Source organism: Suillus fuscotomentosus, assembly GCF_016647785.1.
Source record: "Suillus fuscotomentosus strain FC203 chromosome Unknown F5891scaffold_2, whole genome shotgun sequence".
Taxonomy (NCBI): Eukaryota; Fungi; Basidiomycota; class Agaricomycetes; order Boletales; family Suillaceae; genus Suillus; species Suillus fuscotomentosus.
In genome coordinates this window covers 433,080-457,671 of record NW_024539514.1, presented here as the reverse complement: position 1 = coordinate 457,671, position 24,592 = coordinate 433,080, and the positions used below count along the sequence as shown (strand labels likewise).

The 24,592-nt window shown below is 48.1% G+C and overlaps 9 protein-coding genes across 9 annotated transcripts; 5 read left to right on the top strand and 4 right to left on the bottom strand.

Annotated features, from left to right (window-relative positions):
* F5891DRAFT_939523 (uncharacterized protein) lies at window positions 1-819 on the bottom strand (the record flags this gene model as incomplete). Its single annotated transcript, XM_041374233.1, has 3 exons — window positions 1-426; window positions 452-589; window positions 640-819. The coding sequence occupies 3 exons, from the start codon at window positions 817-819 to the stop codon at window positions 1-3; spliced, it is 744 nt and encodes a 247-aa protein (XP_041233207.1).
* A 971-nt stretch (window positions 820-1,790) lies between these two features.
* F5891DRAFT_935028 (uncharacterized protein) lies at window positions 1,791-5,032 on the top strand (the record flags this gene model as incomplete). The annotated part of the gene is made up of 9 exons (XM_041374035.1): window positions 1,791-1,988; window positions 2,036-2,335; window positions 2,391-2,490; window positions 2,539-2,806; window positions 2,861-3,077; window positions 3,127-3,430; window positions 3,483-4,492; window positions 4,542-4,703; window positions 4,757-5,032. Coding segments are annotated over 9 exons (2,835 nt in total), but the record flags the coding sequence as incomplete, so codon positions are not given.
* Window positions 5,033-7,603: 2,571 nt separating this feature from the next.
* On the top strand, window positions 7,604-8,323 carry F5891DRAFT_939451 (uncharacterized protein; the record flags this gene model as incomplete). The annotated part of the gene is made up of 2 exons (XM_041374224.1): window positions 7,604-8,148; window positions 8,200-8,323. Coding segments are annotated over 2 exons (669 nt in total), but the record flags the coding sequence as incomplete, so codon positions are not given.
* Window positions 8,324-9,161: 838 nt separating this feature from the next.
* F5891DRAFT_1180656 (cytochrome P450) lies at window positions 9,162-11,405 on the bottom strand (the record flags this gene model as incomplete). The annotated part of the gene is made up of 14 exons (XM_041365965.1): window positions 9,162-9,246; window positions 9,296-9,428; window positions 9,485-9,498; window positions 9,554-9,676; window positions 9,729-9,753; window positions 9,807-9,879; window positions 9,947-10,167; window positions 10,224-10,329; window positions 10,384-10,496; window positions 10,549-10,597; window positions 10,627-10,699; window positions 10,766-10,957; window positions 11,010-11,220; window positions 11,276-11,405. The coding sequence occupies 14 exons, from the start codon at window positions 11,403-11,405 to the stop codon at window positions 9,162-9,164; spliced, it is 1,548 nt and encodes a 515-aa protein (XP_041233204.1).
* A 998-nt stretch (window positions 11,406-12,403) lies between these two features.
* On the top strand, window positions 12,404-13,315 carry F5891DRAFT_1180655 (uncharacterized protein; the record flags this gene model as incomplete). The annotated part of the gene is made up of 1 exon (XM_041365964.1): window positions 12,404-13,315. The coding sequence occupies one exon, from the start codon at window positions 12,404-12,406 to the stop codon at window positions 13,313-13,315; it is 912 nt and encodes a 303-aa protein (XP_041233203.1).
* A 119-nt stretch (window positions 13,316-13,434) lies between these two features.
* F5891DRAFT_996283 (uncharacterized protein) lies at window positions 13,435-14,373 on the bottom strand. The gene is made up of 3 exons (XM_041378361.1): window positions 13,790-14,373; window positions 13,702-13,732; window positions 13,435-13,644 (listed from the first exon to the last, which is right to left on the bottom strand). The coding sequence occupies exons 1-3, from the start codon at window positions 14,144-14,146 to the stop codon at window positions 13,595-13,597; spliced, it is 438 nt and encodes a 145-aa protein (XP_041233202.1). The 5' UTR covers window positions 14,147-14,373; the 3' UTR covers window positions 13,435-13,594.
* Window positions 14,374-14,616: 243 nt separating this feature from the next.
* F5891DRAFT_996269 (uncharacterized protein) lies at window positions 14,617-16,041 on the top strand. Its single transcript, XM_041378360.1, has 6 exons — window positions 14,617-14,838; window positions 14,891-14,908; window positions 14,962-15,089; window positions 15,143-15,257; window positions 15,313-15,609; window positions 15,666-16,041. Exons 1-6 carry the CDS (start codon window positions 14,680-14,682, stop codon window positions 15,960-15,962), a joined length of 1,014 nt encoding a protein of 337 aa, XP_041233201.1. The 5' UTR covers window positions 14,617-14,679; the 3' UTR covers window positions 15,963-16,041.
* Window positions 16,042-16,949: 908 nt separating this feature from the next.
* F5891DRAFT_996267 (uncharacterized protein) lies at window positions 16,950-18,617 on the bottom strand. The gene is made up of 6 exons (XM_041378359.1): window positions 18,418-18,617; window positions 18,084-18,368; window positions 17,990-18,027; window positions 17,619-17,937; window positions 17,169-17,565; window positions 16,950-17,085 (listed from the first exon to the last, which is right to left on the bottom strand). Exons 1-5 carry the CDS (start codon window positions 18,598-18,600, stop codon window positions 17,314-17,316), a joined length of 1,077 nt encoding a protein of 358 aa, XP_041233200.1. The 5' UTR covers window positions 18,601-18,617; the 3' UTR covers window positions 16,950-17,085; window positions 17,169-17,313.
* Window positions 18,618-18,876: 259 nt separating this feature from the next.
* Window positions 18,877-19,641, top strand: F5891DRAFT_1168907 (uncharacterized protein; the record flags this gene model as incomplete). The annotated part of the gene is made up of 4 exons (XM_041365474.1): window positions 18,877-19,244; window positions 19,292-19,424; window positions 19,480-19,534; window positions 19,583-19,641. Coding segments are annotated over exons 1-4 (426 nt in total), but the record flags the coding sequence as incomplete, so codon positions are not given.
* Between the last annotated feature and the right edge of the window lie 4,951 nt (window positions 19,642-24,592).

Genomic DNA, 24,592 nt, shown 5'->3' with positions numbered 1-24,592 from the left:
TTATTCCGAACCAACTGATACCAAAGGGTCGGGGTGAAAAAGCATCGCGTGAGCACAGAACTCGGTCCATATGTGATCTAGTAAGTTTTCCCCAATTTGATCTCCACCCAAATTGTCAGCATCAAGCCAATGTTCAATGAACTGTCCCTCGAGGGGAATCCTTGGGTCCCACATTGGCCACTGGCCGCGTGGAAAATCTGGGCAAGCACCTACAAAGGCCAGCCAGAACGCATCACGGCCCCATGTCCAATGCTGCGACGCTGCCGGTATGGTGACCAGCCAATGCTGAATCTTCTCTGACAGCTGCAACCAATGAAAGGAATCCACGGGATTGAATTTCGACGGCAACGGGAGGAACGGTATGGGTATATCGACATCGACATTGTTGTAAGATAGTTCGTGTCCCTTTTCGCTCGAATCAAGGGCCTAGAATTTTTAGATTGATCCCGACATGAGAAAGTTGCCCACTTACATCATCAAAAGTCGAGGAACATTCGGAATAGGGATATCCGTCCAAAGTGAGAGCTTCCACGACAGGAGTCATATATGGTCTATACTCCTCTGCGATTGAAACTGATATTTGGATTGGCTAAAAAGGTTTATCAGGAATTATTTCGAAGGGGAAGGAAGGAGAAGTACAACGACACCGCGAATAAGGTGTCTCGGAAGATCACCTGAAAAACATATTCCGATGCACAAAGGTTGCAACGACACATCTTCTGTATTCCGCGTGCGGATCGGTGGGTAGAACGTTGAAGTTTGAACTGTGTAGGATGGTGCAGTATTAGTACAGGTGGTTGGAAAATGGCACTGATCCATATTATCGACAATTTGCAGGTTGATTGGTCGTTGAGCGTTGAGTGAATGTTGAACATTTGGTGACCGTCACAACTGTGACTCGAAGCAGACACGTGATCAATTGGACTTATCATTTTGGCGAGTCTCGACCAGCAGCCAGCGCTGTCAATATCAATATGGGTGAATCACAACTTGTTGATGGGACAGGTGAGTACTTTTAAGAGTCATTGAGTTATTAAAAATTCTTGTATTTATAGTTTTACAATACTGTAATCCAGCGCGGACTTCTGTCGTCTGCACAGTCTGCCCTCAGCTCAAGGGTAAATTGCGGACGATGATGCGCAGACATATCCAAAGTCACTGCAACACTGCCGTGCATATCCGACACCTATTAATGAAGCGTTCTGGGAGAATATCGGTGTCCAAAAACCCCTTCCCTCCAGAATCTCGACGACCCACACAGATGACCGACTGTGAATCCGATATTGACTCGGACGCCTCTGACATGGTTGCTGACTGTCACGACGACGCTTACAACAAACCGACAACATCTATCTCTGCACCTGTCGAAGAAGAAATGCCGCTGTCTACGCTGTGGGACATTGCATTAGACCACCATGTATATGAGATCGGTGGTGGGCGAGAGCTTTTCAACGAACTTGAAGCTTCGCTACTCGAGGGCGATAAGATCATCGCAACGCCCATAGCTGCTCTCGAAGACGAGATTGGAATGCAAGATGACGATTATTTTGGCATTGAACTACTGGGTAAGTTTTTAGCATTACTGTGTTCATTCATGCTATTGACGCAATCATAGACGAAATTCCTGTGGATTCTAGTACGAAGACAAAGGCAAATATGAAAGTTAATCCGGGCGACGCCTACTATCCTTGGTTGTCGAAGGCGGTAAGTGTATATTCTGACAGGATTCGAGGATGCTCATTGTGCTTCCAAAGCACTTCTTGACTGCGTTATTGTTTAGCTCTGCATGACTACCATTTTCGGATGTGCAGAAGAAAGCCGTACTCAGCTGGGCCAAGGAGCTGGGTGCCCATGATGTCCCGTCTCTCAAGGCTGTCAAGGAGTCAAACGAGCACATCTGTGAACTTGTCGGCAATCCAATGCGGAAAGTAACTTCAGCGTCCGGCAACGTTTTTTACATCAACGATATTTGGCATGCAATTGCAAAGGTAAACTACAAGCGCTCAGACTATCCTATGCTAACCATGTCATTTAGGACTACGCGAATCCACTCACCCGCTTTTCCATGCAAGATTATCCAGAGGATGGAGGAGATGGAATGTCGCAGGTTTTCAATGGACAGAAGATGCTGCTAGAACTGCCGTCACCTCCGGCGGCTCGTGTGGACGGCAAAATATATTTCGTCAACGAACTTCTGCAGGAATGCTCAGGAGGCTTTTTTGTCCCAGAACGCTTCTTCACTGCCTCATATGCACCAGTGAATGGCAGGGACTCACAGGATTCGTGCCAGGAGAACAAAACATATGCTATGGGCCGTGCGGTACAATACACAGACGTATGTACTAACTCTGTCTCGTAGATATCATGACAGATACTGACAGGTTGAATAGGCCGGTTTCATCGTCAGTGATGAACAAGAGATCGTTCCGGTTTCAAACTTCAGACATTCCTTTGAGGATCTCGTGGACAAGCTTGCATGCGGGGTTACCAGTAAGTACATGTTTGAGCTACAGGCGACTCTACTTAGCATAATCCTAGTGTCATCTGAAAAATACCTGAAGCTCACACCACATCCTCTACGCGAAAAGTCAAAGGGCCGGATGGTCTATTCAGTCCCTCTCATTATATTCATGGACGACGTTTCCGGAAATGTTTCAAAGCAGTGGAATAAACATCACGCGATTTACATGTCGAATGCTAACCTACCACGTGAGATGCTGGAGAAAGAGTTTTGTGTTCGATTCGTAACATCATCACCACACGCTGCGCCGATGGAATTGATGCATGCGATGAAGGAGTCTATCAGGTGCGTTCTATGCTTCTATGCTGCCCACATTTAGTCAACTCAAGCATTGATTAGCGCAGCCGCAGACTCAGGAATCTTTGCGTGGGACTGCAAATTTGACGAGGAGGTCATGCTCGTTCCTGAAGGTTTATTTCTTGCGGGGGACAATCCAATGCAGGCCGAGGAATGCAGCCACGCAGGGCTGAATTGTAATTACTTTTGCAGGACTTGTCATGTTGGCGGGACAAAGGAATACAAAGAGTCTGAGGCTGGATATGTTAGTCTTTTTACGGTGTGTTATTCAATATGAACACTATAGATTGATCTTAAGAGTGAGACAGGAAGGAACACCCCGAACACCCGAAGAAACGACATCACAGGTCCTCAAGCAGTTCGAGACCGCATTATGTTCAGGAGCCACAGGGAAGGTTGTGGCCGCCGTATCAACCACTGGAATCCGGGACTCTACTTCATCTTCCATCATCAATACGCTTGTTGAAATGGGCAAGAAGCTACGAAAACGAGATGTAGGACAGCCAGCATTACCGGAATCTGAAGTTCATGCAAAGCTGGAGGAAGAGCTTTTGGATATATTGCAAGGTAGGACACACCGGGACGCAATCAATCCCCTTCTAGGGATGAATAGTGAGCGTTCTCAGATTTTGATGCGGGTTGTTGAATTCACACTGGTACATAGATATAAATGTTCACATGGATACTCCTACTGAGATCCTTCACACGGTTCTACTCGGCGTTGTGAAATACTTTTGGGGACAGACTGCGTTTGTGCTCGAGAAAGCTAAACTACTCACTCGTTTTCAGACACGTCTCGACTCACTGGATAGAGATGGCCTGAATGCGCCGTCCCTGAATGCCGACTACATTTGCCACTATAAAGGAGGCTTAATCGGAAAGCACTTCAAGAGTCTCGCGCAAGTTATGCCGTTTGTCGTCTACGATCTCGTTCCGAAAAGTGTTCTTGATGGATGGACCTTAATTGGAGAGTTAGTCGTTCTCATTTGGCATACGAAAATCGACAACACCGAACACTACTTGGCAAAGCTAGCTCGAACGATAAGCGATTTTCTCAATGTGACTGCGCAGTGCGCACCCAGTATCTTGATCAGCAAACCGAAATTCCATTTTTTAGTTCACCTCCCAGCTTACATTCGACGTTTTGGACCTGCTATTATTTTTTCGACTGAGCGTTATGAGTCGTTTAATCATGTATTCCGTCTTACATGCATTTACAACAATCGACGAGCTCCAAGTCGCGACACGTGCATGACATTTGTTCGCAATGACACTGCCAAGCACATCGCTACTGGCGGTTATTGGTATGACACCCATACAGAACGATGGGTTCATGGTGGCCCACAGGTTCTCACCTACCTTGAACACCATCCTGAACAAGCTCGTCTGCTTGGAATTCCTGACCAAAAACTAGCTGATCCAGGTATGGCAAATCCTGCAATTCATTCACAGACTGACAGTGCTATGATAGGCACAGGGAGAATTATAGTGACTGACCAGTCTAAGCACGAAGCCGTTCTGTGGCAAGCGACGCGCTGCGCAGACATATTCAAGAAGAACGGTCTCAAAAGTCCTCCTTCTTCCGAGTACTACCAGGGAACTTCGGTAGTGACTAGTGAGCATGAAACTTTGCAATTGGGTGGGCATGTCATATTTCGAGACGCGCTTGAGAAGGTGCGTCTTTCCCCACTATGTCACTTCTAGTTTACTTACTATCAAACAGACTCGTATTGGACGCATCCGTGAGATATTAATTGCAACAGCGCCTGGGCACTCTGTCGCATTTGTTGCTCTTCAGACATTTTCCTTCATGCCTGCACGCCACCCTTTGCTCCATCTGCCATGTCTCCTCCTCACTGACGAGGAACTCATTGTGTCAGGAACGGTGAGCCTTACTACGTCTTATTTTTGTTGCATTCAATTCAAGTCGCATTTTAGGATATCATATGTATCGCCAATGTTCAGCACAATTGTCTCGATGCAAAATGCACAGAGTTAACTACCAAGCATCTGTGGCAAGAGCGGACCCAAACTGACCGAACAGCAAGTGTCGTGAAACACCAAATATCGCCACAGTATCTCCTTAACATGTTCTCCATCCATAACTACCAGCATCTCTGTTCTCTTCTCCCGGAATCCCTCTCCGAGACACCATTGCGCGTTTCAGATCCTGGAGCTGTCCGAAGAGCTGCTGTGAGACAAATGCAGGGAAAGAGGCTGGCGAAAAAGCTCGGAGGTGAGGCAGTGAGCGTGCCCCAAGATGACGATGGTGTCCGTCCTGCGTTTGATTGCGCAGCTAAGAAACAGCCCAAGACCACATCCAGGAAGCAAGTGAAGTCTACGAATTCGACGAAGCAGCAGCAGCCTGTCGAGGCATCCATGTCAAATGCCCCAGATATTCTGCACCGCCCCCTTCAACCGCATCCTCATTTTCATCAACCTGCCGCTCAGCAATACACTGCACATCTCCCCAATCCCCCTCAAGCACCTGGTCATTCAAGTTCATCATTCCCTCAATCCTCAGTACACCAATGGCGTCTCCCGCCGCCAGGGTTTGCGCCACCCCCAGAAATGTCTCATTGGGCATCTCAGGTGCCTTCCTTTTCAATATCTTCCGGCCATAGTCAGTTTTCATCTCTAACCCACCCTGCTCCACCCATTCAAGTACCCACGCATAATCCCCTGTATTCTACAGCCTTCGAAGCTAACTCACATCAGTTACATCCTTATCATTTCCCCCAACCTTATGACACTTCTCGTCAATATTTTCACCCCTAGTGATTTTTAATATCATTTTTGATTTGATGACATGGTCAGTCGCACATTGCACACCTTTGGTTAAGTTCGAAGTCAACATGTCTAACAAACCCCGAGTGGATGGGTCAGCCCCGACCCGCGGAATCCTCCAGGTATCCCCGAAGCTCACCCAAGCTGCCGACGAGGACATGATATACTTTCAATACGAAGGTAAGCTTCACTCTTACTACAATGACACAGCGGTTTAACTGATCTATCTCTACCTTCGAAGTCAACATGTCTAACAAACCCCGAGTGGATGGGTCAGCCCCGACCCGCGGAATCCTCCAGGTATCCCCGAAGAAGCTCACCCAAGCTGCCGACGAGGACATGATATACTTTCAATACGAAGGTAAGCTTCACTCTTACTACAATGACACAGCGGTCTAACTGATCTATCTCTACCTTCGAAGTCAACATGTCTAACAAACCCCGAGTGGATGGGTCAGCCCCGACCCGCGGAATCCTCCAGGTATCCCTGAAGAAGCTCACGGCAGATCCAATAGATATTGAGCTTTCTGCTCACTGTCGAATTGTAGTGGTTTGCAAGCATTTATTGACAGAAAACAGACCAAGCAGACTCCTCAGGTCCTGACAGCGATTAATGTCCCGCAGCTAATCATCCGCCAGGCACCAATCTGTGCGTCACGCTTTTATCAGTAGTAGGAATGCACATTTTTAATAGCATAATCCAGATCATCGCTCGACTCTGAGTACTTGAATTGTGGCTGAACTTAGCTCATGTGCGTGGGAAGTTTTGTTGGAAATGTTGAAGCGCAACTTGAACGTGTTCACCGGGTGTTCACTGAGAACTCAAGGAAGGACCTCCCAAGATGATGCTCAATCGCTTTCCACTTCGCTCAACATCTGGGGGCTCCCAGAGAGCAAATAGCATCGGTCCTGGACCACGAGTGCAGGGCTTGGCCCCACCCCGGGATGGTAGACATCGTGCTCGCTCACTGCTTGGGTCTGACGCGGGACTCTCGACCCACTCTGCTCCTGTTGTTCGCAGGCAGCCTACCAGCTCAGGCTCTCAATCACAGTCTTTGAATCCTCTTCCAGATGCCTCAATTGTTCTGACCGGTCCTTCACGCCCAGGTTCTCCAAGTGGATCGTCTGATCTCAATGCGCCTATTAGCGCAGGCGTTCGGCGTCGGAGGGATTCCAGCACAAATGCAGCCTGTCTCACTCCAAGACGCACCAAGCGACTCAAAACATATGCACAACAGCTTGCTACTGAACGTGGAATACCTTTGAAGAAGTTGCTGGCATTTATCGAGGTACGATCTATTCTACCTTCCTTTATTATTTTGATTAAGTTTCATCTTAATTTCACCAAGAATGGTGATTTGTTCGTCATGCTTCTAGAATTAAGGGCTGGTCAGCTTGAACGAGAAGAAGGGATCGAAATAAATACTTTACAAGAACTCGAGAAACTACTGACTTCTAAGGATTTCGAGGTGCGACTGATTGATTGTTCTCATCTATTCCATAACTGACTATTTGCAGAGTGCACTGAAGAGCCGCCTTACCGCATGTATGCTATCTCCAAACCTGACTGCTTATATCACTGATACGCATCAACATGTGATGGTAGTTCGGATTTACTTCTTATTGCCTTAAATGCTCATTGTTCATACCGCAGGAGTTTATCCAAGCGCACAATGATCTTTTCAAGATCGCTGAGGGACTCTTTGAAGACGCTGAGTTGCGCTCACAACTCAGCAGATTGGTCACACGGCTTTTGTCAACCATCCGTGGCCAAATCAAAAGCACAGTACGTATTTTCTCAATGAATGAAGATAGAAAGTGTTCACAGCGATCATTCTATCCGCAGCTTACCATGTCAGTCAGCAAGAGATTGAGTATCATGGATGCCCTCAAACCGCTTATACATAGTGGCATGGAGGTTGACTCCTCGCATTGGACTAGATTTGCATTTTTGGTGGGTTTCTTCAGGCATCCAGATTGTTTTTACTGAATTTGAGACAGTGCCGTTGTCTTCGCATCTTCCTGATCAGTGTTTGTGATCATGAAAAGCTCACCCTCAAGGAAGCCTTCTCCCCCTACCTCATCCCCTCGCTCCATCAAGATCTTGTAGAGCATATTGAGAAAACGCTCAATGTTGATATGGTTCAGTTGGCGGATGAATTTTCGGAGTATCACCCAGGCCAGGGATCTGCGGATCAAGAAGAACGCTCTGGTGCCTATGAAAGCCTCAACGATCCTACCAGCCATGATGCGAGCTCCACCGCAGCGGCAGTCACCAACAATCTGGTTGACGAAGAGGACCGCCAGGCTGATCCAACTGCAATCGAAGGTCCCTTTACAGATGCGGATGCGAATGAAATCCCTGACGAGTCTTTTGGTACTCCTGATTGTGCGACATCTGGCTTTGGACTCGACGGTGGCTTCAAAAAATGGAACAAACAAAAATTTTGGAACTATGTTGATGCAATGCTGGAGCAGCTTCGCAAAAGTGCACGTGAGCAATCAGGAGGTCAGACTGCTGGGTATGAAGATGCGTACCGCAAGTACGTGATATCTCTGTACACCGTTTATTCACCTTACTGACTAATGAATAGGGCAATGGTCGAGTTTCTCCAGCTCGACCTGCAGGAGTTCCCTGGTCGCCGCAAGGCTCTATCTCTTGTGAAAGGTTCACAGCCTGTATGGCAGGAAACAATTCAGAAAAAGTTGTTATGGTAAAGTTTGCGCGCTCATTCATTCGTAGTCCTCATTTAATTATAATCAATTAATCATTATATAAATTGTCTACTTTCGTTGAATGCATGGTGTCTCGTCGTGTTTTGTATACGAGTCTGAGTACCACCGTGGTGCATTACTGGCCGATCACCGAGAGAGATATCCGCCATGTATAGCGGATGTATCATGACATTCGTCATTCATACCTACTTGGACATGCTGCCTCAGATATGCAGGTGAAAACATAATCTGTATGTCTCAATCAATACACCTCATTTACATCTGCGGGCGACCATTAAACTGAAAATTTCCATAGATACGAACATCTTATCTTAGGACAGATATCACCTAAATAATTAATTTATATCCTACAGAAGTCGCACAGAGACCGGGCAATCAAATATTTTTGAACATAATCGCATATATATTTATGATTTACGTGGTATGTCGCGCGAAAACCCTATGGATGATGCGTGTGAGATATTGGATATATAATTTCTATTTTTGACACCAGATTTACAAAATGGTGGGTTTGCCGTGTACATCTAATAGTACGACGTTCTATAGCATTTACAACTGCATTACCTAATCTCAAACGAGTGCATGGGTCGACCGATATTCAGGTAGGCCAATGTCGCCCGGGGAGGGACCTGTGAACCAATCAACGGTGTTCAGCCTAGTTGCGCCGTGTTACAAGATTTTGGAAACGGTTTTGAAAACTCAACGAATTCGAAAGCAATTATCTCGTTGACCAGAGACAGAAGTCGCAAGACCGTGCCATCCAGTGCACTCTGCGCCGTGGTGCTATTACATGACACACACCCTCAAGTACAAACGAAGTCTAATTCGAATTCGTCATCGCTCGGACGTGTCTTTCTCGCGCTCCGTTCACAATCTCAAACGAACACTGAAATGGTTCAGGGTGACTTCGATAGAGTTAGCTGCAGGTTCTCGAGTACATACTAGGCCACTTACATCGCCAAGCCGGTGGTGAACTCCGGCTTCACCTCAATCTTGTTTCCGTTTGAGTCTTTGGCATGATCGATGCGCAAGACGGCGAGTATGGCAGCAGTTGCGGTCCACAGACTATTCTCTGCGAACCAGCGACCTGCCAAGGAAATTTATCATCCTCAGCATTACCAGATCAACCACGAATAATCCTACCAGGACAAATACACCTTGCAATAAGGGTCGGTGAATGATCGAAAATGATAGCAAGTGCGGAATATTTACCTCCCATGACCAAAGGCAAAATGGTTGACGAAAGGGTCTTTCAGCTTCCCGTCGACTGTCAGATGGCGATTAGGATCGAAGCGCGATGCATCGGTAAATACATCTTCATCCCGAGAGAGTGCCCTGAGCCACGCTCAGCTCAAGCCGCCGTTACATGCACCTCACCATGACATACCACTGATTAACCATTACCATCGCACCTGATTGCACTACAGATGAGTCAACGACAACCTCGACATATACGACTTCGAACCTTTGGGTATGAAGTACCCGTCGTAAACATCATCATTTGGTGACGCATGTGGAACTCCTGTGCAAGGGGTCGACTATTGAAACAGAGTTATATTACTGCGGACTGACCTAGGGGGGGGCGATAGGATACCATCTCAGGACCTCGCGGAGGATGGCATCAAGGTAGGGCATTGACGCCCTATCATCAAGGCACGGCATTTTATCATGTTTTACAACTTGGTCGATTTCTGTACGAGCCCGAGCTTGGACATCAGGACAGAGCACCATGGCCAGCAGAAATGTCTGCAATGCGGCTGCACTCTGCTGGACATCAAAGTAAGAATCAGGACTGCTTGAGTAGCGACTCACAGTGTCCATGCCAACTAAGATGCCGGATTCCCGTCAATGAATGGATGTGGTCCTCTCAAAAAACTCTTACCCATGTACCCCGTCAACGCAACAGCCTTCATGGTGTCTTCATCAGCCTCGTCGTGAGCTTGACAGAGAAAGTCAGCGACCAATGAGTGTGAGGCAATACCATTTGCCTTGACGCAATCAGATCAGGCAAAATTTACATCCACAGCTCTGCGCAAACGCACCATCTGTGCCTTCACTTCATTGAAGGGCTCGTTCAAAAGCTGTTGAACTAATTCTCTACAGCGTCCCATCAGGGCAAATGCTCCACCGAAGCACCAGAACGGTAACTTTTCGACTGCAACCTCGTTTTGAATGTTCAAATTTATGTCGTCGATAAAGGCACTCACGGAAAGGAAATGCTGTAAACATGGTAGCCTTCTCGGGAGAAACAATGCGCTGGCCAATATCAAAAAGTTCGCGCGCACGGGAAAGAAATGGGTCTTCATGTCCATGAGCATGGTATCATATGTCACAGCCATGATTAGGGACGCCGCGTATCTGTCACAAGGATTGATCGTCAACTGGACCATACATCACAATAACACCACTGGACTAGGTACATACGCTTCAGTGTGATGCTGTAGTAGGTCGCTAGTGCCACCTAAGAGATTGATGACGAGTTCATTTGCGTGGCGAGAGTACAACTCGCGGTATGAGATCGAGACTTCGGCCCTGAGGACTTGATGGAAGATCTTGCGATGTTGTCGTAAGGTTTCTCCATACGGAAGGAATGCAGTATTGAAAGACCCTCCAATTCTGCATTGTCAGTTGATAAAGAACAAAATGAATGAAAACCGGCAATATATACAATTCGTTGGTGCGAATGACAGGGCGAGTAGAGTAATTCCCAGAACGTCTGTCCAACAACTCCCGCGCGATCGTTTCAGAGTTTATGATAATCAAGTCGATCCCAAATATGTCGGAGTGAATGATTTTTCCTATGATCAAAGATGAAATTAAATCTGAGAGCTTGGCAATGAGGCCATTGGTCTGCCACCAACCATATGTCTTTCCCGAATCTCCATGCGGAGTATGTGAGCCAAGGTCGTTTAGTATCCAATTGCAGCGCATTACCGAAAAATGGTAACGGAGGAGGGCCAGGCGGTAAAGGTAAAGGGTAGACACGTCTGCGAGTCAGACGCGAAACGACAACCAAGGCAACAATGCACGATATCCCTGAAGCGAGAATATGAGTGGAGAGCATGGCGAGGGATTATGGTCGAGCTCAAGACATGTTTGATGGCAGTTCGCCTCATAAAAGGCATATTTGACCCGCATATCATGCTTGAGTTGAAGACCGGTGTGATGGTACCTGTGACAAATGTCAAGTAGTAGTACTACTTACATAGGTAACCAGTACCACCATGCACAATCTGCAGAAGGCATCTGCTTTGTACTTTCTGCATGCATCCTCCCGGTTACATACTCGATTGCTCTTCCTCAAACAAAAAGCAAAGCTGCTACTAGCTACTATATTTAGACATCAAGCCGCAATGCATCTCGGCGAGATGGCGCATGCCGCAGTCAAAGCTTCCAACTTAATTAAGTACTTTCGGGCGATGTTCATAGTTTTATGTATTCCCGCAATGTTCGTTTATCGAAGAACTATAAGTAGGAGAGCTACTTGGAGGATATGCCAGTTGAGAGGTAATACTTACTAATTCTTGAGTCTTTACATTACGGTACCTTGCTTTCGCCACGGCTAGCGCTAAGTTGCTACTATTTGTTTGCTTATTCTCATTAACATACATAGCATCTACTTAGTTGCGTTCGTTCGTTCCCCTCTCCTACCGCTTTTGTTAGTGCGACGGCGTCTATTATTCAACATCATTTGCACATTAATGTGTCACACTAAAATCGCTGTTCGTTTGCCCGCCCACCTAGCGGCTCAATCCTTCAGCGTCCAGCCCGAGCTAACCTTCGGACACAGCCCAACCTCATGACGCCTTCGCACTTCTCGCCTTCCAAACAGCGACAGTCGAACTTGAAGTCGGCTCGTGATAACACGCCACTAGTAGAGTACAATGAACAAAAGATGCACCCGAGTCCACAGCTGACCTTCCACACCGATCCACTCTGACACTGTGGACGATGGTCTAAGCCTTCTACCATACTCGGATATAAAGATGCACCTCATAGCGTACGTCGAGGCCACCACAAATCGTCCGCTCTTCCTTGACCCCAATCATACTCTGCATTATCATGGAAAAGATGTCCACCACCACAGCCATGACGTGCTGCAATAGCCCTACTTCGATGAGCATCACAAATGCTCAGGTCCTGTCCCCTAACAACATACTCACCCCCGCCGAACGAAAGGCCTTCGGTAGATCAGATCATAAAGCTGGCAAGGTCCTCGGCGTCACACTCACGCGTAACCACGTGGGACAGGATAAGAGACTTTCTTTGTGCCTATCACAAGATCAAGAGAATTTCCAAGGTGATAACGAGGAAGGTGCGGTTATAGGTACAAAGCGTTCATTCAGCCGCAATGCAAGCACCGCCACCATCATTGGGCCACTCAAGGACAGGCTTGGCCGTATACTCGCTTCAGGTATGAAAATGGTAGAGAAGCAGAACAAGGGGCGCATGGCCGCTGGGGGATATCCGCCACGCATTGTCTTGGGCCTCTTACGGTCCAATGAATTACCTGGCAAGGAAGGTATGGAAGAACTACCGACTGGCGTTAGCGACGAACTTTGTGCCCATTCGCTTGCGGAGCTAGATGAGAATGAAAATACAGAGGCGCCTCTTGGAGCCGAGTTTCTAGAGCGAAATGAAGAGGAGCAAGACGATCTATTTGGCGGTTCCCCGATGGACCTTGTTCGGGACGTCGAAAACCCGTTGGCGAGTCCGGCCCTTGATCGACGTGTTTCACCGGTTGCATCTCCAATTCATTTCGAGGTATCATTCGAGGAAGAAAGTCTGGCACTCTCCTCTGACGACTCGTTTGACTACATGCTTCGTCCGGCGGAACGGGCTTACGTCGATTTTTTGATTGCACAGGACGAAGTCGAAGGGCAAACAGTGGAGAGGAGAGCATTGCGATCCAGGAACAAAGTGCTGGATGTGTTGGGAGTAGAGGCGCGACAAGCAGTCAATGAGCAATGCTAAACACTGCTAGTTGAAATCATATGCTTATGGGTCGTGTTAGTCAGACTCATAAGTGGCTTGGGCACAAGCTTTCGAAATCGCGGACGTTCCATTAGGCTTAGGTTCAACAACTATATGTCTTTGCCAAGCGCCTGTTTTAATGTGAATCTATATATGACGTAGTATCTACTCACAGTTGTACAATTATGTAAGAGCGATAATAAATTAGATCATATGATACGATCGAAGGGCCCTCCGAGTTCAAATGTACCGAACGACATCGATGCATGATGCAAAGCTCTATACTCTGAATCTCAGGTATGCCATTAGAAGCGCAGAACAACCGGTCACTGAACGCAAAACATCAGCGTCCCAGCCTAAAGCTAAGCATTTAAATCTGCACATACCGAATCCAACAAGATACTGCAGCGTCGTTGCCTAAACACCCAAGGGTTCAGTAATCCAAGCTTCGTCGAAAAAAATTAAGAAACACACCTTCGATTGCTGAATCGTCGTCCTCAAGTTCGCAATCTCCTGTTCGATTCTCGCATCCACCTCCTTGATCTTGAGCTCCTGCCCGCTGCTCTCATCCCGCATCCGTCCCTTCTCCAAATTAAGATCCAGTCGAACGCCAGCCTGCGTACGCGTGATCTCCTCACGCAGTCGCTGCTTCAGCTTCTCCATATCCGCAACCAAGCGGTCATTATCAGACTTCAAAGAAGCGAGGTCGTTCTTCTCAATAAGCTGCAGCTCGGATTTCAGCTGTGCGAAATCGACTTGTTGGGTGTATTGATGCTGGAATGGAAAGCGTATAATACGACGAATGAGAAATGCGCGGTCGAATTGCCCCATTTGTTGAGTCTCGCAGTACCGCGAAAGGCAGTGGTGCGCTCACCTTCTCCTGTTGAGCTTTCGTAACCATGTTGCTTGTCATGTTTCGAATGCTCTCGTCGATGACCTCTGCCATGGCACCCATTATGCCTTCTGCTTGCGCACGGTTGAGACCTTCGCGCTCGAGCCGCTGCACGAAGTGGTGGGTGTCGAAATGGAAGTCACGCACCGCGTGCGATGCATGGAAGGATCGGGCAAAGGCGGATGACCCGGAGCGAGAGAACCTGGACTTCGACGGACCAGATGCATTGATGCGAAAAAAGAGCGTATAATTGTATGATGGAACCGAGCGATTAGCAGGTCTGAATGTTCCTGCACGAAAAGAGTGGGCGAAGCGGGTGGTGGTAGTGCTCATAGATATGTGGAGCCGCGTGGGAAAACTAGCATTGCAAGAGCCGGACCCGAACTTGTGCTCAAATTGTTTACCCTTGCTCTCCTGCTAGCATCCTAATTCGTGTTGTAACTGTTTGTTAAGAGAATTTGGAATAGTGACCATGTCAACGAGCACAAGCCCCCATGCTCACCAACATCAGCATGCTCAAAGCACGAGTCATAATCCTTGGGGAAGCACAAGTGGCACAGGTCCCCTCGGTACGTCTCTTACTGACACCTTCGGGCAGTCCAGGACGCATTACCAGCCAGGCTACATGATGGTACGCTTGTCCTACCTCCTACCACCTTAACTTCTCAATATGATTCATGCAGTCCGTAGCGCAACATAATGTAGGTCGCCGTTCACAGTGTTCAGAAACAGGACTGATGCATCAGGTGCATAGGTCATGTCCCCCAGCGCACAAAATACAGACGAAATTCCCGTCGTGCAGACCAAGGCAAAAATAAACAAGGGTCTGTCGCGTGGAGCCTCGCATTTTGGTGCCGAGTCGATGTTTGAGAGTTCGAGCACGTACGTTTACGTTTTATTCTTATTCTATTATGTTAAAGTCGATTTGTCGCAAGGCAAAGACAAGCGTTCACGGACATGGACGCGCCACCGACCAGTTCAGTCAATGATATATTCCGTGAGGGATCTTCTTTCGGCGAGTCTCAACGGGCAGTTCTCCCCCCTTCGCGCGTACGTCCCGTCCTCACTTCTGATTCCCTTCAATTGATTGTTCTCGTATTCACAGCCCTTCTCCCTCTCAAACTCTTCCTCTACGTTGAACATCTCCCAGTCTAAAACCCATACGCAATCAAGCACTCCAAACCAACCGACCTACATAATTGTTTTTGGCTATCCACCAGACAGATATTCCCTCACCGTTGAATATTTCCGCTCGCTTGGCGCAAGCACCGAACCAGAGCCTAATACCGAGATTGTGAACGCGTTCAGAATCGGATTCCGTGACCCTGGAGAAGCTATGCGTGCAGTCAGGAGAAATGGGGAGGTCTTGGGGGGAACTTGGATGGTGGGCGTTAAATGGGCTGTAAGATTATTTTTTTTCGATGTCGAGCGGCGTGCTGACTCTTACGATGCATGAAGGACTCTACTCAGGACCCCCGCGGACCTGATTTCTCGGCATCTACTTCCCCACCACGGGCACAAATTCAGACTTCACAAGTACAAGCGCATACGGACGGGAATGCGATGGTGGTGGATAGCGCTGCTACTGTTGGGACGCCGATCAAGCTTGCGCCGTCTGTGGCTGCATTCCGTAAAGCTCCTGCGCCGGCACCCCAGAAATCTGCGCACGCCATGCCTGTACCAGTTGTTAATGCGCAACAGAGTCCTGCGAAGGGCGTGTTTGGACAGGTTGGGGATCTGTTATTTGGGTGGTAGTCACATTCGTACTCTGGTATGAGTGCGCTTTTGTTTTTGTGATGTCTGCAGATGCATATATATAGATGCGTCTTTGAATTTCGTGGATGTGATTAACTTGCGAGGTGTTTCACTGAGACAGACTAACATAGGTGCTACTACTACTAAGGACAACCGAAATGTGCGCCCCACTATGCATGACCAGCGGCAGAAGGTGCAATCGACATCAAGTTACATACATACTATTTACGATTCGCTTATTTGTATATAAAAGCTGCAAGCCTGCTGAACCCATCGTCCAACTGTAGGAAGATATGAACAAAGGTTCAACACGCATGCGGCAAATCCGTATATTTAGGAAGAGCGATGATGTTCACCTGGCCGCGTGAAATCACGATCGGAAACTCACGTCTGGGTTCTTGAGGCTGATTCAGAATGCCGACCTATCACTTGGGCCGCTATGCGGGGGGCCCTCCTGCCCCATGGGATGCGATGAGAGATGGGAAATCAATGAAAGGTCAAAGAGTGCATACATCATTCCACGGTCGGGAGTGTTTTGCAGCAGTGGCCTGCTATTCGAGAATAATGACCTGATGTTGATGGAGCCATAGAATCTCTTGTGGCTGTCGTGACTTTTCTCGACTGGAATGGATCGGTGTCGTCGTGTTTTCGGGCCAGTTCTGACGGGTCTCTCAATTTGGGCGTAGGGAAGCTTTGATACAATTGCGGAAGATGTAGCCTGAACATGTGCGCAGCAAATATTTGGAAGGTAAAAGGCCTGTAGGGACGAAATAGACGAACGAAAGACCATTACGATCATCCGCCTATATAGGCACGGGATGTGCGCATCCACTATAGCACGCGGCGCAGGCTTGAGTCGAATGTCTTACGAATGCTTTCAGTACTCTCGAATCGTGATAACGAAAGTTCAAATATGTGATTGTCAGAGCCGAGCGCTGATGGGCCTCCCATAGTCAAGCCAGTCAAGACTCGTGTAAGTGAGACAATCGTTGAGGAACCTTGTTGTGGCCGTCCTGACTTTTCTCGGCTGACATCGTTGTAAATGCGATATTGACGGGAACGTCAGTCAGCACCCTGACGGTCAGTAAGATTAGAGAACCGGTGAGAAGATGTTGTCATATATCTTCATATATAGGAAAGGACTCTGTTAGCATCAGAATATAAAGCAATGCATGGCAATCAGCATAATTACCAGCAAGAACTCACCGGTTCACCGATTTGAATGGCATCTGACGATGTGCAGTCAAGTGTGTAGCGTAGAGGCACCATGACACCTCACACTCTATGAATGCGAAGACTCAGGGACGGAAAACTCGTGCATTGTAGGAGACTAGTTACAAAGGAGTCCACTCTATGACGGCGAGGTATGCGTTGGGGGAATTCTGCGTACTATGTACTGGATGCGACGGGCCCAGTGGACCAGGAAATCAAAAAGAGACCTCTCGTCATCATGAGCCACACGCGAGCGTAATTTCCATTTACTGAGACCCTGACGCAGAACCTGGAATCGAGAAAAAACTTCGTCCATGTTCGGACGTTGCGTTGGATCCGAGTGCATCATATCCGTTGCCAAACTGCGCAAGAATTCCACACCTAAGTAGCGCTGTTTCGTCCAAATCAGAGTATGAAAAATGACAAGCCACTGCTACACTTTACATCGAGAAATGTTTCTTGAATAGCATGCCCAAGATACCAAACATCAGTTGGGAAAGGGTTCCAAGGTTTGGTGTAGGCTTCCGCAAACTCTGGCACCCCTTTATCTCCGCCATATATGGGGATTTCTAGTGGATTGGTATTGGATGCATCATATTTGCGGGAAATGCCAAAGTCAATGTAATAATATCGTGGCGGACACTGCGTGCGTGTGCGATGCCTAGCCGGGCGTTTGAAGTCCTCGGACATATATTGTTCGCTTGGATGCCATGCGTCTGTGTACATGCTGCCATCCATCAGTATGTTTAGCTGCATGCAGTCCCTTTGTCCAGGTCATGAGACCAAGTCGCTCGAGCAACTACTAGGTTACGTACCGGTGAGCGACGTGATATCTGTGCATGAAGCGCAGCCCCTTCGAAGGAAAGAAAAAAAGATGAGTCACAATAAGTCAGTAAGTCAAGACCTTACCTCCAAAAGTTGGTGTATACAGTCTACCACTTCCCCGACCGTGTCAAAATAGGGATCCGTGATTCTTCGAAGTAACGGCATGACAATTATCGCAAGAGAATTGTCGTCGGGCACCTCCAAAACGGCGTATATTGGCACGCAATGGTTGGCTGGATCTTCACTAAGAGGAGCGCTACAGAAATAGCGACCAATTTCTATTTCGTAAGGGTGTCGCGACACCTCTATAAGTTTAAGTGATACGCGAGCGCCGTCTTGAGTTCGCCGTGCATCTAGCAAAGAATGGTGCTAAAGGATGCATTGTAGTCAATCGACATTGCGTTATAGAAGTACTTACTCGTGGCATGATTCCATCCTCACATTCTATGTCATCTTTCTTGGTATTCGTCCAAGAGGGCACCCAATCCGGACTGTAGCGACTCCGTAGCTTATAGCCCTTGTCTTTGAAGAAGTCGTAATGGTCCCTCCACCAAATCTCAAACTCAGAAAGATGCGGATGAGCAGCAGAGGTTGAGTCCATCCTGCTGTCTGATCAACTCAGCGAGGACAGAAGAACAAATATAGACAAGCAACTAGGCAATTCGGACCCCGGCATCTCGCGGACTTCAATTTAGAACCCAACTTACCTTTACATGTCAAAGCGGCAACACACAACAATTCATATCTAGCACAATATCTGCAAAGTCCCCCGATAGGAAACTTTTGTACTTACCCGAATGACGAAAATATTCAAGTTCTATCTCATCGATATTTATATAAATCAATTACATGATTTCTCTCAAGTAAGCTCTCAGATCTCAAGCTCAAGCGCCAACAGTCACTTTCGCTCACTGGCACCGCCAGTTGCCATGTTCGCATGACCTTTTTGTGGATAAATTGACTTGTTCTCCACGCTTTCACCGCTCACATCAGCCCCTTGTATATAACTAAGGCAGTCAGCGCGACACCGTGACATTATAGCTCCCATCATTTTTAGTGCCCACCAATGGATCCCCCAACGACCCCCGAGCCGAAGACAAACTATGAAAAAGGCGAGCATTATCTACAATTATCGCTGGAAACCTTGGAGGAGCTTTCCAGCTTGTCGAAAGACGAACGTCTTTCAGAAAGTCAAAAAGCTTCCTTCGACAAAGCTTACAGGGCTAGCAAGACTCTATCCGAAGAGTAGGCTTTTCATTCGACCAAACAGTATTGCTTATCAATCTCCGCAGGACGATAAAGATCAGAAACAAACTGTTGCCACCAAAGAAATCTTTTCACAAGTTTCTTATCAATCTTTTCATCCGCGAGTCAAGGGGGAAGCGTTTTTACAAAGTCGCATATGAAAATTATTCATCCATCAGAGTAAGTTGACTGACCCCATGACAAACCCCTTAGAATTGCAGTTGAATTGCAACAGAGAACCTCGGATGACCTGAACAGAACATTGGTGTCAGAGATTGGTGCACTCTTGGGTATGCCAAAAACCAAAAGAAATTTCTCTTACTGACTTTATATCAAAGGTGAAGAGACTCGGACTAGAGAAACTAAGGGCGAGAACAGAACTCAGTCTTGGTTCAAAAAGACTCAAGGGTAACTATGGACCATACCTAAGGGCGAGAACAGAACTAGTAGAGTAGTAGTTAGTAAGAGTAGAGTAGGGATGTCAATAAGATAGCTCACCTCAGTCTTGGTTCAAAAAGACTGAGGGAGATTGTTCGACGAGAGGAGGAATTAATACGTTTGATTGGGACGGAGAGTCAATAGGAAACGTGTATGACGCATGGTAGGAGGAGTGTTCGTGTATGTAAAATGAAAAGGCTAAGTACGTGTAAGGGTCATATCTTGATACTCCCACTCGAACGCAAAACGCTAGAGACGCGGGCGTGCTCATTCAACTGGGTCTTCGTTTGACGATGAACGAAGAGCAAGCGAGTGTCGATGGTTGCGGAAAAGTTTTCGTGGTAGGGATTTCGTGAAGATGTCGGCAATCATATCATGTGTGGGTACATAGGGAATGATGATGGTGCCGTCGCTGACCAGATCTCGAACGAAGTGATAGCGGACGCGAATGTGCTTGGCCCGGTCGTGGAATTGAGGGTTTTTCGTTAGTGCGCGACTTCCATTGTTATCACCATATAACGTGGTGGGGGTGATCAGCGAGAGGTCAAGACCAAAATCGCATAGCAGCTGGCTGAGATGGATCTGTTCGCGGGCCGCGTTAGAGAGTGAGATGTATTCAGCTTCAGTAGACGAAGTCGCAACGACGGATTGCTTTTGGGAACGCCAACTGATGGGGGAACCGAAAAGAAAGTAGACATAGCCCCCAATTGAGCGACTGTCGTCTTTATCAGACGCGAAGTCAGAATCCGAATAACCGATGAGTCCTTGGTTGGACAAACCAAACGTTAGGGAATGATGTGTGGATCCACGAAGGTAACGAAGGAGATGGTGAAGCTGGCGGTAGTGGTCTATGCCAGGGTTACTCAGATATTTTGACAGCGCCGATACTGCATATGCAATATCGGGACGACTAACGCGCATGGCGAAGTTGAGTTCCCCAACGACACGCGCGTATGGCATGTGCGCAAATTGTTGGATTTCGGCTTGAGTGAGGGGTGCAGATGACTTCGTCAAGGAGATCCCTGGAACCATGGGGGTAGATACTGGTCGACAATCTGACATCCGAGTTTCACTGAGAATCTGTTCGAGAAAGGAGGATTGGTTGACGGTAAGGTGCTTCTTAGAGCGATCTCGTGTAATGTGCATTCCTAAGAAATGACGCGCTTCACCAAGGTCCTTCATTTCAAAACGTTTGCTCATCTCCGATTTGAAACCGTTAAGGAAATCCCGACAGTTCGATGCGAGCAACATGTCATCGACGTAAACAAGGAGCCAGATGGTCTTGTCATCTTTTCGTAAAACATACAGACTATAGTCTGCTTCGCTACGAACAAAATTAAAACCTTCTTTTCGCAGGAAATCATCGAGTGTCTTGTTCCATTGACGACCGGCTTGCTTGAGTCCGTAGATGGCCTTGAGGAGTTTCCAGACCCAATCTGGATGCTCAGGGTCTTCGAAGCCTGGAGGTTGACGCATGTAGATTTCTTCGTCAAGCTCGCCATTGAGAAAGGCGGTCTTCACGTCCATTTGATCAAGTTCAAGATCAAACTTAGCGACCATGGAGAGTAGTGCACGTACGGTGTCGTATTTTGCAACAGGAGCAAAGGTGTCGGTGTAATCTAGTCCTTCGATCTGTGTGAAACCCTGCGCAACAAGGCGGGCCTTGTGGCGGGCAATCTGGCCATTTTCGTCATACTTGTGCGAGTACACCCACCGTGAGCCGACTGCTTTTCTCCCTGATGGGAGTGGTGTTAAGACACCCACTCCTTTTTCTCCCAACGAAGCTAACTCTTCATTCATTGCGCTTTCCCAATGACCCGAATCCATTGACAAGCGAGCGGCAGCTATCGTTTTGGGGGGAAGCTTCCGTCCATCAATCTTGTTGCTGTCCGCCAAGGATACATGCTTCGCGGAGTGCTCAATGGTGACATCGGGGGTAGCACTAATACTAAGATTTTCTTCTTCAACAACCTCCTCCTCAACAGTGACCGGTACATAAGTCCAACGCCGCTGTACTGGGACATGTTTTGTTGGGATGGCAACAGTTTTCGGGACTGCTGGTCGCGCGTCAATGCGTTGACGTGTCGAACGTCGTGGCTCAGGAGATGGTACCGTTTCTACCGGAACTTCAGCAGGGACAGGGAGAACATTGTCGTTCGACTGCGGGAATGGCTGTGGAGGTTCGGGGATGAGAGGAGCAGAAGTCGGAAGTACTCCCACTGAAATGGTACTGGGTCCTGGTAGTGTAATACCGGAATCATCTTCTCCAGGTCGTGTGGTTCTGAAGCCGTCTTCTGATATCGGCAAATCATGTGGCAATGCGAGGGTGGGCTGCTGCATTGCAATGCGCTGGTTGTGTAATTCAACGAGGGGCGAGAGAACTGAGTTGGGTGTGCCGTAGAAGAATTTTTCATCAAAAAGGACATTTCGAGAGCGCACCGTCTGTCGTGTCGCTGGATCCCATAGAAGATATCCCGCATCTTTGACGTGCCCCAGTAGGAAGCACCGTCTCGAAACAAAGTCGTACTTGTGGCGATTGTCGTCTGGGATGTGAGCATATGCGAGGCAGCCAAACGGACGTAGGTGCGAGACATTTGGTAGTTCACCATAGAAGAGTTCAAACGGCGTTCTGTTGTCAGTAGCTGACGACGGGAGGAAGTTCTTGATGTATACTGAGTTGAGGATGGCGTGGCCCCAGAACGAACGAGGAAAACCACTCTGGTGATGGGCACTTAATGCTCGGGTGGCAATGGTCTGGTGTCCACGTTCGGCAACACCATTCTGTTCGGCTGTATGAGGCATCGTAAGTTCGTGCTCAATTCCTTTACTACGCAGGAATTCAATAGTAGCGTGAGAGACGTATTCGCCACCGTTGTCACTGCGGAGGCGTTTAACTCGTTGCCCTGACTGGTTTTCAATCCAGGCGATATATCGCAGAAGGTGCGAGTGTACCTCACTCTTGTGCTTAATGAGGTAGATAGTGGAATAACGCGAAAAATCATCAGTGAAGGCAACAAAGTATGTTTCGCCGGACGGGGTTGCAGTGTTGACGGGTCCCCAAACGTCAGTGTGAACAAGTTCAGCGACGTGCGTTGCACGGTGTCGAGCATGAGACGGGAACGGCAATCGTTTTTGTTTGCCCATTAGGCACGACGGACAGTCAATGTGGTCACCAGGTCCTGTAGACTCGTCTAACAGGTTAAGTGACAGTCCTAATACAACCTTCTCAGCTTTGCGCAAGGTGGAGTTTGCGGCATGGCCCATGCGTGCATGCCATACAGCTAGTGGTAATGGCGTAGCCGAGGTGGACCTGGTGGCAAAGGCCGTATGGGTGTGCTTGGCTCGAAGGTAGTATAGACCGGCAGAGCATTCCACACGTGCGATCACAGTCTTATCAGCACGACGCATTTGTCCTCCTTCAGCATCCGTTTCGAAGAAAATTCCCTCCGACGCTAGAGCAGACACTGATATCAGTGTGCACCGTAGGTCTGGTACGTGGAGGAAAGGGAGTTCGATAGACTCATGTCTTCCGTCGAGCACTAGCGTGATGAATCCCCAACCTGGGGCAAGAACAGTATCGTCATTCGCAAGTTTCACGATTAATGGAGGGTTGTAAGTTCTGTAGCGAGTGAAGAGGGAGTGATTGGGTTCCATATGTGCGGTGGCGGCAGAGTCTACGTGGAATTGAAAAGAAATAGTGCTCGTATTAGAGAAACTAGCAGAGTGTGTAGGAAGACGAAGAAACGATGGAATGCCGTCAGGTTGTCCTGGTAGGGGAACTGATATGTCAGTACCTTGTGAAGGTGAGGGGGGAATGCACGCTGACGTGTTTGATGAGTCGGATTTTGCTAGACGAGCACGGCAGTTGTTCCAGATATGGCCTGTGCGCTTGCAAGATCCGCACGTCGAGCGCCACGACAACTCCCATTTATCTCCCTTGGAGGCGTCAAAATCCTTCGGTTTGGCACGCTCAGTAGGTTTACCTGCTTTCGCCACCCTAGCAGCCATGGCTGTGTGGTGCGCATGTGGGTTTGCAGAGCCGAAACTTGCATAATATTGTTCCGAGTTCCTGATCTGGCTGATGACTCCTTCCAGCGTTAGCTTCCCGGTATTGGCGTCAGCACTATGGAGTATGAGCTGGGAAAGCGGCGCATAGAAGTCGGGAAGGGCACGCAGTAGCGCTTGGACAAGGGTATATTCGTTGCACTTCCATTCGATGGATTCAATGACCTTGAATTGGGCCTTGATGTCCGTGATCTCCTTAATGGTCTTGGTAAGAGAGTCGCTATCAGATGCTTTGGGAAGGTCAAAGATACGGCCCATGAGGCTCGTAAAGCGGATGCCAACAGACGCCTGATACTTGTCTTCTAGCGCTTTCCAGATGACGGCTGGATCAGTGACACCCATGAAGTGGATGAGGTCACTTGAGTGTACCGTCATACCAAGGAGTCCTTTGGTTATGCTTTGGCGTTCTCGGAAAGAAATGACGTCCGCGCTCGCATCATGTGCCGCGAGGCGTTTGTTGAAGTCAGCCTCAGTCTCAGTGGTGCTTCTGGTTGGGCGCGGAGGACCCTTCTCATCTCCTGAAAGGAGGCGCCAAAGGTTGAAGAGCGAGAGCCAAAGGTCCATGGTCGTTACCCACGAGGTGTAGTTGGAGCCATTGGCGTCCAGAGGAGGGTGAGGAAAAGATGTTGGAATCCGGATGTTGGACGACGATATGGTGGACATGACAGGTGTCGAACGATGTGTCGGCGATGGCGACAATAGAATGGGAAGATTCAATGGGTGTGGTAACGAGCGAGTTGGTACGACAGGCGTTAATGGCGGCGATGGCGGCAAGGGAATGGATAAGATCCGCAGGTCAAGCGGGGATAGAGGGCGACCTTGTTCCAGTTCGGAAAAGGTCGGAG